The 18,070-nt window shown below is 42.8% G+C and overlaps 1 protein-coding gene across 1 annotated transcript; it reads right to left on the minus strand.

The window, feature by feature from the left end:
• Positions 1 to 9,449: 9,449 nt before the first annotated feature.
• Positions 9,450 to 15,533, minus strand: LOC129456700 (uncharacterized). The gene is made up of 7 exons (XM_055225757.1): positions 15,467 to 15,533; positions 15,058 to 15,399; positions 13,731 to 14,000; positions 13,442 to 13,539; positions 12,375 to 12,438; positions 12,204 to 12,268; positions 9,450 to 9,587 (listed from the first exon to the last, which is right to left on the minus strand). The coding sequence occupies exons 1-7, from the start codon at positions 15,531 to 15,533 to the stop codon at positions 9,450 to 9,452; spliced, it is 1,044 nt and encodes a 347-aa protein (XP_055081732.1).
• Between the last annotated feature and the right edge of the window lie 2,537 nt (positions 15,534 to 18,070).

Genomic DNA, 18,070 nt, shown 5'->3' on the forward strand with positions numbered 1-18,070 from the left:
AGTGTGGAGACAAAAGTGTGAGGAAACAACACAGCTCCAGACGCACACACACACACACACACCTCCAGACACACACCCACACACATCCAGACACACACCCACACACCTCCAGACACACACCCCCACACACACACACCCCTCCAGACACACACAGCTCCACACGCACACACACAGCTCCACACGCACACACACAGCTCCACACACACACACACACACACAGATCTCAGTGCGCACACAGTTCCAGAGTCAGCTCAGTTAATGTGTCAGGTGAAAGAAACTACAACTTAGAATGAGTGTATTTTTGTTTGTCCAGATGCTGAATCATGAAGTGAACTTAAACATATGTCACGTGCCCGTTAGCCCCGCCCCCTGCTGTCACACAAATTGTTCTTAAACAAACTCAACAAATAACTCAAGACTCGTGAAATCATAACTAAGATTTGTACTTGTAGAATGAGTTGAACCTGTAAAATGAAATTCGTGAGTGTAAAAGATAAGTATTTTTATTTACCAGTGCACAAATTCAAACGCTTTGGAACAACTGAACCTCCAGACAACAGTGACACCTGGAGTCAGAGGCAGGTACTGCACGAGTGTCCAGAGTGTCTGCAGGATAAAGGACTGAGGAATGAGCAGTTAAGGTCACTTCAAATTTAACTACACAAAAAACAACAGCGTTTCATTAAATCTGATGATAATGTTCATGTTTTGTCACATTCTCACATCTCACAAAGATTTAAACCACAAAAAACTGTTCCAAACCTTCAGTCGTTAGTTTCCATCTGGGTTACAAAAAAAAAAAATGTTTGAAAGTTGTCTGTTTTGTTTTTTTTTCAACTGAATTAGGACCATTTAGCACTGACCGCTGAATCCAAAAAATTATATCCATTTTTCTCAGTCAGGTTTTTATGCTAATTTGATTTTGAAAAATCCGATCTTCTGACTAAATTGATTACAATTTTGTGACATTATCAGTTGATTTTCTTTAATATTTCTCATCCAAAAAATGTTTTAGGAGATAAAAAATAGTTTTCTAACAGAATGTATTAATTAAATGTTACGTTGTGTTAATTGATAAAGGTAAGTACATGTAAATTGGAACGTTACGTTATCATTGTGCAAAATTCAGGACATGAACTTCTGTTTTTATGAACCCCTTTGAAGGGGATGTCAAGTAATAAAGCTTTTTAGATGCATTATATAATTCATATATCATATCAAAACGTAATAATTCATATATCCTTTGAATATTGTCATGTAAACACCATTGTTATACTGAATGCATATATTGAATGTTGTATCCTTTTGAAGGTTGTTTAACAAGCACTGTTTTATACTAAAGTTTGAGCACAGGTTTGATTTACTAACACTGAAACTATTCACTCATAACAGTCCTACTTTAAAGGCACATTGTGAGATGTGAATTGTGGGAGACAGGGGGTGTTTCCACAGACTCCCGTACAGAGAAGGCGGCCGGAGGAGACTCAAGGCCGGAAAAACAGACCGGGGCGGCTCGGAGAGGTGAACGAGGCCGGAAGGAGGGATTCAAGGTGTCTACCTTCAACAATATTTGCATATTCATGTTGCATGTTACATTTTTGTCTTTGGGGCCAGGGAAAGGCAGACAGAGCCTCTGCACACACGAGGGACAGATCATATGACCCCGGGTCCTGTATTAGATTGTAACTGTCAGGGGAATAAACTTTTGAGATTTGAATTGACCGAATCCATTTGTCATTTTGATAGAACACGCCAAACACCTTGAATGTTCAGCAGCGGGGATGTCTCTCTTCAGAGTCCAACAGTAATCACCATCATGACTGCCCCAGCGTCCCTGATACTGGTCTCCATCTCTTTTATGTCCTGATGAATCTCTCCACCTGCTCATCACTCAATGATCCCAGATTCTCAGGAAACCTGAACATTTAGCTCCTTTTGGGAAAAAGGATGTGGAGCATCATCATTAAAACCACACTGGAGGAATCTTTGTCACTGATGTCAGGAACTTCTATAAAGACAGGAACTGGAATTTCATCACAGTGAGCTACAGGACGACGTGCTGATTCAGGTCAGGATACTTGAGGCTTCGGTTCTTTCTGTTGATCCCAGTCACATCAATAGCCCAGAAGTAGCTCTTGATGTCGGCTCCAAACCATGGAAATTCCAAACTTCAGACAGCTCTTCTTGCCTTTAGTCACTGACGCAGACACTCGGTGCATGACTTGCCAAGCTTCATCTTGGTCACCAAGTTTAATCCCAAAATAAGCGTGGTAAGCACGCTTTATGAAACTTGTGACTTGATTCCTGTTAGGAACATTGGTGTATTCACCGCAGATGTAGCAGAATATGTCAGGCTTATTTTTGCAAGATCTTCTAGTCGAAGCCATTTCATTCACTTGTAATATAAAAAAAAACAATTAGTCATAAGTTGGCACATGCAAAATCTTCAGAATTTGTTTATAGCGAGAAATATAACAGAATTTTGCATCATATGACGTGAAAATACTCACACATGTAAACAAAATCGTCCAAAAACAAATATGTAGCTTAGTTCAGAACGTTGACCTGATTGAGCAAAACCAATGTGATTTTTGGATTCAGCAAAATGATCCTAAATCAGCTAAAAAATCTTAGACAATAAATTTAGTGTTGACCAGTGTAATGAGTCGGAAAAGTTATGAATTCAACCTTTTACGGCTCAAATCTGATCCTAGAGACAAAATAAGCACAGGTGTTAAATTTCCACAGTTCCTTCTTAACAGTAGCAGCCAGAGGGAAGAAATAACACAGTAATAAAAAAATAATAAACTATATAATGACAAATTGGATAAAAATGCTTCAAACGAGGCTACACTTTTGCACATTAACATTACAGCTCCAGTTCAGTGATCAGAGTTAATCCTTCTTTATTTCACAAGAACAAGTCACAAGATTAACAACAGTTTACTTTGGTGAGCAGCGTGAACATTATGGTCACATGAATACAAGAATTAAACAAGCCTCGTGTCTTTTCAAGGCTCTGGTTTGGCAAATACGAGCAACAGTTACAGAAAATTTAACCAGGAACAGAAACTTGAGAGCGAACACCGAGTCCAGTGGCATTTGGAGAAACATTAGTTCAGTGTTTTCAGTGAATTCCCGCTTCCCATTATAAAACATTTCAGTTTGAGTTGTACTTGCACAGCTCCAGACTCAAACACGCTTTTGTTTCTCATTTCAAAAATCTAAAATACAGTTTGTGAATAAAGCTACACACTGGAAAATGTAAATATCTGATACAAATCACTCTCACAAATCATATTTTCGCTCAAAAGCAGCAAAAAAAAAAGACAAAAGTTCATTTTGTGCAGCAGATTCTTGGATGAAACACCAGTAAAATCAAACACGACATATTTCCATGTAAGAATATAATTACTTTCTGGTGTGAGCTTCAAGGAGGACGAGGCAGGAAGGAGGAAGCCTGAGGGTTTTAATGAGTTCCACACAGATGAAGTGAGCAATGAAGCAGCAGATTCTTGGATGAAACAGAAGAGCGTCCTGCGATGTGATTTTATAGAGTCTCTTAATGTATTTGTGTTTAAGGCAGGTCGTCTTCTGTTCACAAAGTCGAGGAAATTGAGTGTTTTAGATCCTCCGCGCTTCCATATCCGCCGGTGCCACGTGTTTTTTACCTCAGCGTCAGTAAATCAAGATGCCAGTTTGGCCAAAAAACACCTCACATTCTTCATAGTTTTGATTCTGACGTTAAGGCTGGAGAGAGAGATTATGAAGTGTTTGTTTGTGCAGCTCCAGAGCACGGGCCGTTTTCCTGGAGGAGAAAAGGGGGAAAGGTCTGAGTGTCGCTTTACAAAGATTCAAACACCAGAAGTTCATCTTTTTTGACATAAACATGAAAAAAAGTAAAGCCTCAGGAGCTTTAATCCATGTTCTGATGATGTTTCCTCCTCAAAAACAGGCCTGGAGTTGTGTTTTGTTTCATTCACACATGTTTGAGTCACTTTTATTATTAGTCTGTAACATCTGCAAAGCTCAAAATGCGACGTTCCACCTTGTGATGTCATCAAGTGGGAGTTTTCAAAGTGAACGGACACAACTCCAGGTCTGTTTGTGACGAGGAAACATTAAAACAGATCAGAAACAGTGTGATATGAGCACGTTAAACTTTTGATTCGAATATTTGATGGTGAGTCTGGAGATGATTTATTCTTTTCTCTGTGTAACTAAGGACAAATATAAATATATAAAATGAACCGGTTATGCTCAGTGGTGCTTTTGTTTATTACAGTTTTGCTCATACCTGGTGTTGGTCCTCCAGTCTCTTCTTCTGTGTTTTCGTTTCTTCTTGGCGTGACCTTTGCCCCTTGTATAAATTCTGGGTTTTTGTTTTTTTTGGGTTTTTTTTTTGTCTTGGGCAAATGGACATCTTTTCTCTCTGCATAGCCTAGGCAGCCACAATCAATATCAATCAACACAATGATACAAGAGAAATAAACAAAAACAGACAAGCAAAACACACAAAAAAGGGTATCTCCGATTGCCCAAAAAGGAGTGGGACGAAGAAAACTTATTTAATCCCACCCCCTCTGTCATTATTACTTAAATTTAGCATACTTTACTTCCTTTTCATGATTGTATTACGTGATTACATTGGGGACTATGAGTTAGACTTATGCAACTTAAGTGTTACATCATATTGGATAAGGTGCCAACAATGGTAAGGAAAGTTATTAATACCAACAATGGTAACGGACAGTAAATACCAACAATGGTAATGGACAATAAATGCAACAATAGTAAAGAAATGGTAGATACAAAGCCAGCATTGCAAGATTACTGAAATTATATTAGGACTCTTCCTCTAGATACTGTGACCAGATCATATTTTTATATCGATGCTTGAATGTACTGATACTATGGCATTGCTTGATGTGTAAATCCAGACTGTTCCAAAGTTTAACACCACATACCGATACACAGAAACTTTTTTCAGTAGTTCTAACTTTAGGTAATTTGAATTTCTCATACTCTCTAAAATTGTATGTTCTCTCTTTGGTTGTAAACAAAACTTGCAGCTTACTCGGTAGCACATTTATGGAAGCTTTAAATAGTATAGTCGATGTAACATATTTTAGAAGATCAGGAATTTTTTGTCTCGTCTCTTCCTTTTTACAAATCCAGTGCTGGGAAGAGCTCATTCTATTGGGAGTTTCCTTTCGTTATTACTTTCGCTTTTATTTACATCTTTAATTACATTTTACTTGTGTTCACTCTGTCCATTGTCTCTGTAGTTCGGGCTGGACAGTGGCACATGTTCATCTCATTTTGTTCTTTTGTGAAGCAGCAGATTAAAAGGAGAGCGCCGTGTCCCGTGGCTCCTGAACACATCACAAACTGCACAAAACAACACAACGCAGAAGTCCAGCGCACAATAGGACTCAATGTGTCAGACTCAGTATTGGTAAATTGTAAATTGAGGTCATCAACACCAGGAGATTTTTTAGTGTCGTCTCTGTGGAAAGGCGGACCATCCCTGTCTATTCTGAGAGAGCAGCACTGGATGAAGTTTAGGAGTAAGACACTTCTTCTGCCAGGAACATTTCATACCAGATCCCATGACTGCAAACAGCTGATCATTTATGTTTTAATTTCTTGTATCATGATTTTAAGGACTAGTTGTGCCAAACCTGACACAGAACACGGGGCTTCTGGCTGTTTTGCTTCTCAAAAATGGAAAAATTCAAGGAAAAGCTAAATTGGATATGTTGATGACACAATTGCATTTTAATAATCTTGTAACAAACATACACACACCTGCACCTTTAATGTTTTATATTGATATATTTGTTTTGCTTGTTTTTCTGTTCGTGATGTATTTAAAACAGGGAACCCATGAAAAAGAGAGTGCTCTTGGGTTCCCCTATGTAAATAAAGAGAAAGAAAGAAAGACAGAGAGACTGTACTGACCACCTCAGACCTTCAGACCAGCAGCACGATCAGGCTGTTTCTAAAGTGTCGCCTTTTGTCACGGCTAAAAAAAAGATCTACTGGAGGTGAAAGGTTTGGTGCAGACGTCCAGATGCTCATATTGTTAATGTTGTTGATGACAATGTGCTTTACAGAGGGTCGTGTGATTCCAGTACCACTCAATCAGAAACAGAAAGCACCATCAGGCCTCCGTGACGTGGCTCGTCGCCAGGGGCAGAACCGCCCCCTTCCCCTGGGGAGGCAACGTTTTTATGGACGTGACATGGAAAATATTTTCTCAGCTATGTCAAATGTCACCCTCAATGCTTGGAAATTCCCCAGATTCTTCTGCTCGAGCCTCCTGGAGAGATCAACATCTCTGCTCCCATGGAGCTGCCGGTCAAATAAAAAGTTGCCACCAAAATAAAACAGGTCCCACACTCTAATATTTGGTTCTTTATCTTTGATCACGTCACATTCTCTGTCATTGTTTTGATTTCACTTCTACAGCGTCACAGATTTATTTCCATCCATCGTTGCATTAATATTTCACCTGTTGCATTGACGCTGGTCGAGTCTGACGCTGCTCAAAGCTTCTCCAGCACAAAGATTCTCACTGGGGTTAAGGTCTGGACTCTGGTGGACGATCCATGTGTGAAAATGACGTCTCATGCTCCTGATCCACTCTGTCACAGTTTGAGCTCGATGAATCCTGGGATTTTCATCTTGGAATATGCCCAAAAATCCACTGATGGAATAATCTGGTCATTCAACTGACCAACTGCAGCAAACCCAAACTATTTGCTGAGTTAAATCCAGGTGGAGACTTTTTTTTTTTGGCCATACAGTGTAGTTTGATCAGAGTTTTGGTCAACAGAAAACAGCAAACTGAGATCTGTGGACGTCGTAGTGGTAACTGAACATTTTACAAGTTTATCCCAGTCTCTTGTGTCAAACAGCTTGACAGGAAACTAGAAAACTGGGAATAACAGCTGGTCCAAATGAAACGAGATGAAAAATTTAAAAAGGAGTTTGAAACCAGGTCAAACTTTCTGGTGTTGCCAAGTCTCAGCCTAAAGTGTGTGACTCTATGGAGGACATGTTTTTTGTCTGATTTGTGGGTGTTCTTTCTTATTAAATAGCTGTAGGGTCATGTGACTGCTCTGTTGTTCCCGACGCTGGGTGGGATGGTCAGATTCTCTTGTATTTTAATCCAGGGTGCTTGGTCTCCACGTGGCAAAGCAGTTTTGAAGCTTCATTGCCTCAGAGTCACCATTATGCAGAGCGGGCTTGAACTCCTGGTATTGTCTGTTAAATCTTTTTTCTTGGAAGTTGTAGGCTCTTTTTCTGTCTCTTCACTGGGCCTGTTCCCCTTCGAAAAGAAACTTTTCCAAACTTTCATTCATTTTGCTGATTTGTGGGTTACATTTTTGGCGCTCAAGTGACCGAGATGTAACCAAGAGAATCCGGTCATTTAAAAAAAAAAAACATTTTTCAAAATAAAAGATTGTTCAGACTCAGATAATAAGTACAATGGAAATAATTATTACTTGGGCGACCAGTGGCCCGGTACCAATTGATCCACGGACCGGTACCGTGGCTCAGGTCTGTGGCTCCTGTGGCTCAGAGACTTTAAAGCAGCTCAGTGTGAACAAGTCTCTCCATGGACCAGCACCAAAGAACATCTCCCACATGAGCCACAAGAACCATCTCACATGAGGAGGACTTCAGGGACGGGCCTCCTGCTGGAGCCAGAGTCAAGACTAAACCTGGAGAATCAGTGTTTCAGTTTTGTTCAGTTTAAACCTGGATCATTCTTCCTGAAGATGTGAGACAGGCCTCGACTTTGACCATGTTCTTTGTTGTCGATGTCTTTCTTATTCTGTAAAACACTTTAAATTATAAACCTGCCTTGCCTTTACAAGTTTGTGAAATCAAAGCTGAAGAGCTGCCTGTGGCGACAGCATCAACTCTTTCTTAGCGTGTACAATTTTCTCTAAACTCCACATTTTATTTATTTATTTGATAGGGACAATGCACATTATCAGTATAAAACAGATGTAAATATGCCCAATTTTAGCAACAAACCTGATTTTCATCCGTCGTCCCTGGGCAGGCAAATACATAAAAAATACAACATGAAAAACAAGCAGCACAAACAAAAGTGTAGTGGTCACATGTTTTGTTTTCAGCCGTAGTTTCAGTGTTTTAAAGGTGATCAGTGCAGGTGTAACACAACTAGGGGCTAATGAGGACCTGACTGCATTGTTGACCTGATGTAGGTACGGCAGGAGCCAATGTGTGTGAAAAAAACACAACAAACAAAAGATCTTAGTCAAAAATAATATGTATTAAGTTCAATATTAATTACTCAGGGCAGGTATGCAATAATACAATATATACTGTGGATTATGAATATGAATATATATACACATATATGAAATGACTTTTGTATTAATTATATCTACTTAATATATAAAGAAACCAGACAAAATGAAATGCATCAGAACCAAAAAAAAAAAGTCCTGTTCCAGTTCCAGGTTCGAGTATTTATTCCAGATGTTGTGTTCAGTGTGTAATGTCTTTATAATCCAAAACGTGTTGTAATCCAAGAAGCAGGGAACATATAAAGGTTTGTTTGTTCCTACCAGTTTATGAAGGAAAAGGGGTAGCTCGCCGTCCAGGTTATTGTGAGGTTGTCATGGTAAAATTCAGTGCAGAGGAAAAAAACCTGACCTAAAAACAGGGTCAGTAAACCAAAAATAAAATTAACATACAATTAAATAATTCCAATAAATTAGCTTTGATTTCAAAAGCAAAGCAAAGTAAGATAAAATAAGGTAGTCAGGTAAAGTGCACTTTCAAAGTTCATTCAATAAATCAAATGTTATGGGCATCTCAGCCTAATTCATAAAAAAAAAACATGGAGCTTCTAATGCCGCGCGTCACATCAGAACGTTCCATTCAAAACATCATGACTATATTAGTGCAGAGTGCAAAAAGTTACAAAAGCAACGAAAGGGGTCAAATTGAATCAAAATAAAGTACTAACTTAACACTAGCCTTTACGGCAAAAAGTTCGGTTTTCACCATAAATGTAAATAACGTAGAGATTAAACCAAAAAGACCGTTTTTGGTCACGCCGACCGCATTATCCTCAATGCTAACGTTAGCATTAGCCCCGACGCATGTTAAAAGGGGGATCCGCAGAAAACATAACATACGTAACGTTATGAGAAATGAACGGATTGACTCACCGTTGAGCGCACAGTGATAGCGGTGAGTATCCGTCGGCTCAAATGTAGTTTTATGTATTTTTTCAATGAGATTGCCGAGAGAAACAGCAAGAAACAGCCAGAAACAGCCACAATCAGCCACAGCAGGAGCAGCGTGAGAGGCGTGGGCGTCTGACGTCACCGCTAATAAAGGAAATTGTCCCGCCACAATCAACCCCTCACCGGAAGTGGGACTTTATTTGACAAGGGTTACACAGGCCTCTCCTTTATGTGCAGAGGACGACTGTTCCAGATGTTCATGTCCCTCACAGAGACAGTGTTCTGTCCACAGGAGGTTCTTCTGTGGGGGACCTCATAGAGACAGTGTTCTGTCCACAGGAGGTTCTTCTGTGGGGGACCTCACAGAGACAGTGTTCTGTCCACAGGAGGTTCTTCTGTGGGGGACCTCACAGTCTCCTTTGGATGAGGTCCTGGTTTTTGGACCACTTGAAGTCTTGGGTTTGAAAAAGACAGACATGGGGGCGGGGCTAGTCCATGTAGCTCTTTGTAAATGAAGCAAACATACTTAAAGTTTATAACATTTAAAAAATTGTACTTGTTTAAAATATTACATACATGAAATGAATTAGGTGACCTAGTGACCTTTGACCCATTCAGAGAGTGTGATACATGTAGTCAAATAAAGAAGTGTTTGTGTGACTCCAGAGCACAGTCTCCTGAGAGGAGAAAAGGGAAAGGTCTGAGTGTCACTTTACTAAGATTCAAACCCCAGAGGTTCATCCTTGTTCTTCTAAATTATGGTAAAACCTCATTCCAGGGTCGTGTCTAAACCATTTGATGAGTTGGACAGAAAAGTGAATTAGTACAAATGTGTCTGACAGCAACACAACACAATATGGCTCCCTCAGCCATTGTTCCAGGTATCGGCTGTTCACACTCATGGTTATTGATTGGCTTGTGCTTTATCAGTTACCAAACGCCAGTGAGGATATATATTTGACAAAGTCTTACATAGTCTTATATTCACATATTTATTGTGCTGAATCACTCCGCTAAAGTCACAAGAAAGCATATATATAAATGCACATATATGTATTTAAGTGGACACGGGCTGCTGTTTTACTGATAACTGAACCTGCCTCTTGTCAACAGGAGCTGGACAGAAACATCCAGAGTGAGTTGGAGCAGCTCTCTCGTTTAGACCCAGAATCCAGTGATCTTGACCCCAGAGACAGTTTCCCTCTGAGCCGAGAAGTGGAGGCTCACGGGCCCAGTCTGGACCAGCTCCGACAGAAGAAACCGGAGCGTAATGTTATAAAGCAGCTTTAAAATAAAGAGGCAGATCCATCCCATAACATTAAGTGGACGTTCTCGTCAGAGGAGCTGCAGAAATTATTTGAGCCTCTGTTAAAAACACAAAATAAAACAGAGTCACCACTTTAACTTCTATCTATCTATGTTACATAAAATCACCAAAGCATATTTTTAGTTTGTGGGTTTTGTTCACATAAAGAGCTCTTTGGAATCTGTTACGACAGCTGTATTAGTTTGAAAAACAATTTCAATAAAATATTCTATCTAATTTTCTATAGGACACACAGAAATGCATCGCGGTCCAATGTTTCCACAGACAGGAACAGTTTACTGCTAAATAGTTAATTTAGTTCAACAGTAACAAAAGTCTGCACTTTCCCAAATCACAGAACATGGAAACTGCCCACAGCTCAGCAGAAGTCCCATACATCATTTTTACACTTTTAAGTACCAGCTAAAAGGGAAGTCAGCTGTTTATTTCTGTATCTTACATTAATATATAAAGTTACTCACTTTGTTTCCTCCTTCGCCAAAACAGAACTGCCCCAAGTAACAACAACATCAGTGACCCAATGACCACCCCAGACATGTCCTCCAGCCCGTCCAGTGGGACCCCAAGGCCAGAGAGGCATAGTCCATCCAGCATGTTTTGGGTCTTCCCTGGGGCCTCCTCCGGGCATCCAGGAGGCATCCTGAGGAGATGCCCGAGCCACCTCAGCTGCTCCTCAACGTGGACAAGCAGCGGCTCTACTCTGAGTCTACTCTGTGACCGAGCTCTTCACCCTATCTCTAAGGGAGCACCCAGTCATCCTACGGAGGAAACCCATTTCAGTCACTTGTATCCACGATCTTGTCCTTTCGGTCATTACCCTGAGGGCAGAACGTAGATTGAGGTAAATCCAGAGCTTTGCCTTTGGACTCAGCTCCTTCTTGACCACAACAGACGACACAGTGACAACATCACTGCAGACACTGATCCAACTGTCAATCTCACGCTCCATCCTCCCCTCACTCGAGAACAAGACCCCGAGATACTTGAACTTCTCCACTTGAGGCAGAGACTCTCCACCTGCAGAGGGCGCCACCTTTTTCTGGTCGAGGACCATGGCCTCGGATTTGGAGGAGCTGATTCTCATCCCAGACACTTCACACTCGGCTCAAACCGCCCCAGTGCTGCAGGTCCTGACTCGAAGAAGCATCAGGACAACATCATCTGCAAACAGCAGAGATGAAATCCTGAACCAGACCCCCTCCGGCCCCTGAACCAGACCCCCTCCGGCCCCTGGCTGCGCCTAGAAATTCTGTCCATAAATATAATGAACAGAACCGGTGACAAAGGGCAGCCCTGAGTCCAACATGAACAGGTCTGACTGCAGAGACACAGCTCCTGCTCCGGTCACACAGGGACCGGACCCCATACTCCCAGAGCGCCCCCTAAAGGACACCACGAGGGACACGGTCGAATGCCTTCTCCAGATCCACAAAACACATGTGGACTGTGTCAAACTCCCATGAGCCTCGAGGACCCGATGGAGAGTATAGAGCTGGTCCAGTGTTCCACGACCAGGACGAAAACCACACTGCTCCTCCTGAATCGGAGGTTTGACTATCGGACGATTTCTCCTCTCCAGTCCCTGGAGTAGACCTTACCTTACTGTGCAGTGTGATTCCCCTATAACTGGAACACACCCTCCAGTCCCCCTTCTTATACACAGGGATCACCACCTGAGGCTGCCAGTCCAGACACACCGTCCCTGACCACCACGCGACATGCAGAGGCGTGTCAGCCAACATCCAGAGACTTAAGGTACTTGGGACAGATCTCGTCCACCCCCGGAGACTTGCCACCGAGGAGCTCACCAACCACCTCGACTTCAGCCAGAGTGATGGACGGGTCCGCCTCCGCGTCCCCAGTCTCTACTTCCTCCTCAGAAGACGTGATAGTGGAATTGAGGAGATCCTAAAACTATTCCTTCCACCACCCGATAACGAGGTCAGCAGCTCTCCACCCACACTGTAAACAGTGTTGGTGAAGCGATGCTTCCCCCTCCTGAGGCGTTAGATGATTAGCAGAATCTCTTTGAGGCCGTCCGATAGTCCTCCTCCATGGCCTCCCCAAATTCCTCCCAACCCCAAGTTTTTGCCACCGTGACTGCCCGAGCCGCGGCACGCTTGGCCCACCTGTACTCATCAGCTGCCTCAGGAGTCCCACGAGGCTCTATAGGACTCCCTCATCAGCTTGACGGCATCCCTTACACCAGGTGTCCACCACTGGGTTCGGAGGTTGCCACCATGACAAGCACCACAGACCTTACGACCACAGTTACGAGCAGCCGCATCGACAATAGAGGTGGAGAACATGGCCCACTCGGAGTCCATGTCCCCAGCCTCCCCCAGGTGCAAGTTGAAGACCCCCCTGACAGAGGGCTCCGCCAGGCGTTCCCAGCAGACCCTCACGATGCGCTTGGGCCTGCCAGGTCTGTCCGGCTTCCTCCTCCGCCAGCGGATCCAACTCACCACCCAGGGACTCCAAGAAGACCAGGTACTCTGCACTGCTGTTTGGCCCGTAGGCCGACACAACAGTGAGAGACCTGTCCCCGACCCGAAGGCGCAGGGACGCGACCCTCTCGTTCACCGGAGTGAACCCCAACACGAAGTGGCTGAGCTGTGGGGCAATGAGCCCACACCAGCCCGCCGCTCCCCGCGGGTAACGCCAGAGAAATGGAGAGTCCAGCCCCTCTCAAGGAGTTGGGTTCCAGAGTCCAAACTGTGCGTGGAGGTGAGGCCGACTATATTTAGCCGGTAACACTCAACCTCCTGCACAAGCTCAGGCTCCCTCGCCCCCAGTGAGGTGACATTCCATGTCCCCAGAGCCAGTCTCCATGTCTGGAGATCCGGTCACCGAGGCCCCCGCCTTTGATTGATACCCAGATCTCCTCGCAACAGCCTTCCATGGCTCCTCCCGTAGGTGGTGGGTTCATAGGAGAACGGCCCCACGTCGCTCCTTTGGGCTGAGCCTGGTGGGCTTAAATTTAAATCTTTTTCTCAATTTTTTGTGCAAGATTTTGCCAGCATTGGGCTAATATCCACTGCTACATTTACAAACATAGTGATTATGCAACTGATTGTCCCTTTACAGCCTGAGTAAATGCCCCACAATAATGGGAGAAAATGGCTTACCTGGACAAACGTTTGTGACGTGATGTTCTGGTTCACCTTCTTTCTCTCCTTTGGCGTTGTACACCTCACACACAAATTTTCTGAATTTTGTCTCGGATCCAAAAGGTAGTGTGCTCGTCAGATTGAAGAGGCCATTTTGGTTCTTTTCAACTTTCACTTCAGGGTTATTTATCCAGGGAAGGTCACCCACCACCCAGCGAATGTCACCTTTAGGGAAGCCACCGAGGGCCGTGCAGGTCAAAGTGAAGCTCTTATCACGGTTTATTTTCTCAGGATCAGATTTAATCTGTGGTTTGCTGTAGGTTGCTGCACAAAAACAAACATATTATATTGGAGATTGAACAGTCGTCAGGTCTGTCACAAACACAGAGGTTATAAAGAAAATACAAGAAACACACACAATAAACATTATTTACGAGTGTTTATGTGTGATGTTTGTGTAATCGCTCAGTCGTCCAGGTATGATCCATGGTAAAAGAAAAATTCAAATCTGTAACTGGATAAAAAGTTGTAGGACTGAAGACGTATTGCTGCTCGTCCATCGTTTGTGTGTGATCATGTTTTTACACGGTGATATGACTTTTAAACACTGACCACTGCAAACTCGAGATGTTCACTATGAAAAAAGACCTTTGAGACGTTCAGACCAGGTCCAGTTCTGGACCGGCTCTGTGCACAACAGTAGTCGGTCCAATCAAAGGGACAGTCAGTGGGACTATTTCCAGCGTAACATAATGTCCATGAGGTTTTTGATGCAGTAAAATCACTAAATCCAGACGAGGCAGTGGACAGGGAGCTGCACATGTCACTGACAACATGAGGAAAACTTTACACATGAGGAAAACTTCACTGGAGGACTCTTAGTGTTTACAAAGGGACGTGTTTGTGTCACTGCTAATGCTAATGCTAATTTTGGAGTGTCACGGCTAAAGTTCAGGTCGATATTCAAATGTTTATTTAATTCCTAGAATATTTAACCACTCTGTAACAGACTGGAAATGATGTCAAATGTAAAACCAACAAGCGACTTGATCTGTGTGTTGGTGTTTCTTTATATAAGAGGAGAGCGATCACACTCAGGCCCTAGATGAGCGGGTCGCCTCTCGTGGACGTCAGCTCACGAGGTTTGTGTACTTTTATTTAAGTTTTCATGTATTGTAAAGTACAAAATTAATTTTAGCATTTATTTTAATGCATTTCTGTTTGTGACCAGTTTTCACTGTTTGTCAAGACAAGAATAAACTCTGTTTTCTCTCGTGCTCAGGCTAAAGCCGTGAGGCCACACACTGAGAAAAGCAGAGTCATTTATATCGCAGACATAAAGTCATGGCAGACGAGTAAACACTGTTTTAAAGATCTTTACCTCTGACGTCCAGATGCACTTTCTCTTTATTTTCTCCGCTGTCTGTCAGTATCTCACATTCATATTCTCCGGCGTGGGTCAAATTAGTGTCAGTGATGAGCAGAGACACGTTCGTGTTTGAGGCAGTGAAAGGACCCGAAGCAAACTGAAATCCAGGTGTTTGAAGTTTTTGTTTTCCTCTGAAGAACTCGAGCACAGGCGCTCCATTTAATGTCCATGTCACCATTACAATCTCAAGTGTCTCAGTGATGCTCGTCTGAGACTGGACGACACAGTCCAGCAGCGTGTTCGAGCCAAACTGAGCCACAACCTCAGACTTCTGACAAACGACTTTCACAAAAACTGTGGAGAAAAACATAAAATATTTATTCATTTTTTAGGCAGTAATCTTAAACTGAAAATTACTTACCACTTTCTGCTTCAAGTGCAAGTGAAATGAAGAAAAGACACGAGAGGACAAGTCCACTGGACGCCATGTTTGACTGTCAGAGACAAAAACAAAATGAATGTGCACGTCTTTGTCTTTGGACGTAGCTCTGTGCAACCGAACATTTATCTGGTTTTGAGTCTGACAGAAGGACAACAAAAAAACAACAACTTCAAAGACAGTGTAGACGAATATTTAATAAGTAAAACAAACAGCTCCACCGTAGAAAAGAGCAAATGTAACAGGACAGGAAGGTCACCACACACGGACAAAACTGTTGGTCCCTTCAGTTAATAAAAGAAAAACTCACAATTGTGACAGAAATAACTTGAATCTGACAAAAGTCATAATAAATAAACATTCTATGAGATTTAACCTGAGACCCCTGGAGCAGTTTGTTGATGAGGAGTGGGACAAACACCTGAGCAGACGTCTCACTGACAGTTACATAAATCGTTTGATTGTTGCGTCAAAAGGTGCAGCAAAATATTAAATTAAGGGAACCATCATTTTAGTCCAGGCCTGTTTCATGAGTTTATTTTTTTAATAATTCTGTTGAAACATGTTTGAAAAGCAATGTCTGACTTTCATTGGTTAAATTTCATAGAATTTTTATTTATTATTACTTTTGTCAGATTCAAGTTATTTCTGTGACAATTGTGAGTTTTTCCTTCATGAACCGAAGGGACCAACAGTTTTGTCCTCGTCTGTATTTGTACAGAAGATTGTTCCAGGTTTTAGCTGCACAAAACTCAAACACTGACTCCTCTAGTTTAGACCTGATTTAGTCCTGGTTTAGTCCTGGTTCAGACCCGGTTTAGTCCTGGTTTAGTCCTGGTTTAGTCTTGATTTAGTCCTGGTTTAGTCCTGGTTTAGTCTTGGTTTAGTCTTGGTTTAGTCTTGGTTTAGTCCTGGTTTAGTCCTGGTTTAGTCTTGATTTAGTCCTGGTTTAGTCCTGGTTTAGTCCTGGTTTAGTCTTGATTTAGTCCTGGTTTAGTCCTGGTTTAGTCTTGGTTTAGTCTTGGTTTAGTCTTGGTTTAGTCCTGGTTTAGTCCAGGTTTAGTCCTGGTTTAGACCTGGTTCAGTCCTGGTTTAGTCCTAGTCATCTGTGTATTTACTGATACTTATTCTTATACTTAAACTTTTGTTTGCTCAAATTCTAAACGTGTTAAAGACTTTTCAGCGGGTCTTAAATAAAAAACACATTTACTTTTCAGGCCAATACTTTCTGTGGATTCTGCTCTCACATGTACTGAAGTAAAAGTACAAAAATCCACTTTAATACTGACTTAAGTACAGAGCTGTAGTACTTTGTCCTCGTTATGAGCCATTATGAGATATAAATAACCAGGAAAAGAACAACCACATGTTTGTCAAAGAAACACAAACAGAAGCATGAATGTGATTTTGGGCGTTACAAAAATAAAATGAATTGAATTGAATTGTCTGTGATTGGCATTTACTCTGCATTTGTAATAAACAGCCTTACACCATCAGAGCTTGTCTTTGGGGTCATTTCCTGAGCACATCCCACTCCAGACCACCGGGCTACTCCTAAAGGTCATCCAAGATCTTCGGTCAGCAGCTGCGGGGGAAGCACAGGGACTGGGAAGACAACCAGACAGCAGTGGTGAGGCTGGGAGAAGTTATCCCTAAAAACAGTTCTCTGTCTCGAGACTAGAGTTGTGTGCAGCTCTCACAGGAGCTCAGCTGCTTAAGCTCCTCCAGCTTGAGTTAACCCTGATGATTCAGAGCTGCACACTGTGGTCTGACTCTACCTCAGTCCTAACAGGGCTCGGTCCACCTCTTGTCACTTCAAAGTTTTTGTTGGGACCAGAATCACAGAGATCCAAAACCTCACAGAGCAGAGCATTTGGAGATACGCGGACTCATCCATTCCTGTTCCCCTCGGCGCGAGCCCTACACAAAGCTACTCATCAAAGACTTTGCCCTTCTCTGCCACCCAGGGTATCTACAGAGCTTTGCCGTTCACTGTGGATCCTGCGAGGGCGAGAGGCTGCGAGACGCTGTCAACATGGCTGTCTTGACTTTGCAGAGAGCTAAGACTGCTTCTCAACAAGTGGCTGATCTCCCTGTAGCTCGAAGCTGTTTAAGCCAAGTTTTCACTCCACCAACATGGATCATTTTGGGCCTGTTCTTGTCAAACTAGGACACTGCCAAGAGAAATGCTGGGGTATCTGGTTTAAGGGCTGTCCATGTAGACCTCCTCAGTCCATACAGATTCCTTTTTCATGGCCTTCAGGAGAGTCATCGAACATTTCACTTCATTCTCCAGCATCTGGACTCCCCGAGAACCTACACCAGGATCCTGTTTATGGACTTCAGCTCTGCGTTCAACACCATCCTCCCTGCTCTGCTCCAGGACAAGCTCGCTCAGCTCAACGTGCCTGACTCCACCTGCAGGTGGATCACTGACTTCCTGACGGACAGGAGGCAGCGCGTGCGGCTGGGGAAGAATGTCTCGGACACTCGGACTATCAGCACAGGATCTCCACAGGGCTGTGTACTTTCTCCCCTGCTCTTCTCCCTGTGCACCACCTGCTGCACCTCCAGACATGACTCCAT

This window comes from Periophthalmus magnuspinnatus, chromosome 1 (genome assembly GCF_009829125.3).
Source record: "Periophthalmus magnuspinnatus isolate fPerMag1 chromosome 1, fPerMag1.2.pri, whole genome shotgun sequence".
Taxonomy (NCBI): domain Eukaryota; kingdom Metazoa; phylum Chordata; class Actinopteri; order Gobiiformes; family Gobiidae; genus Periophthalmus; species Periophthalmus magnuspinnatus.

Bases quoted from the DNA above. Each gene is read 5' to 3' on its own strand.
- LOC129456700 (XM_055225757.1), bottom strand. From the start codon at position 15,533: ATGGCGTCCAGTGGACTTGTCCTCTCGTGTCTTTTCTTCATTTCACTT. The intron at 12,269-12,374 runs GTGAGCTCCTCG...CGTGGTGGTCAG, and splicing joins GGCTGAAGTCGAGGTGGTTG to GGACGGTGTGTCTGGACTGG. The intron at 9,588-12,203 runs GTGTGTTCCAGT...GGTCCCCCACAG, and splicing joins ATAAGAAGGGGGACTGGAGG to AAGAACCTCCTGTGGACAGA.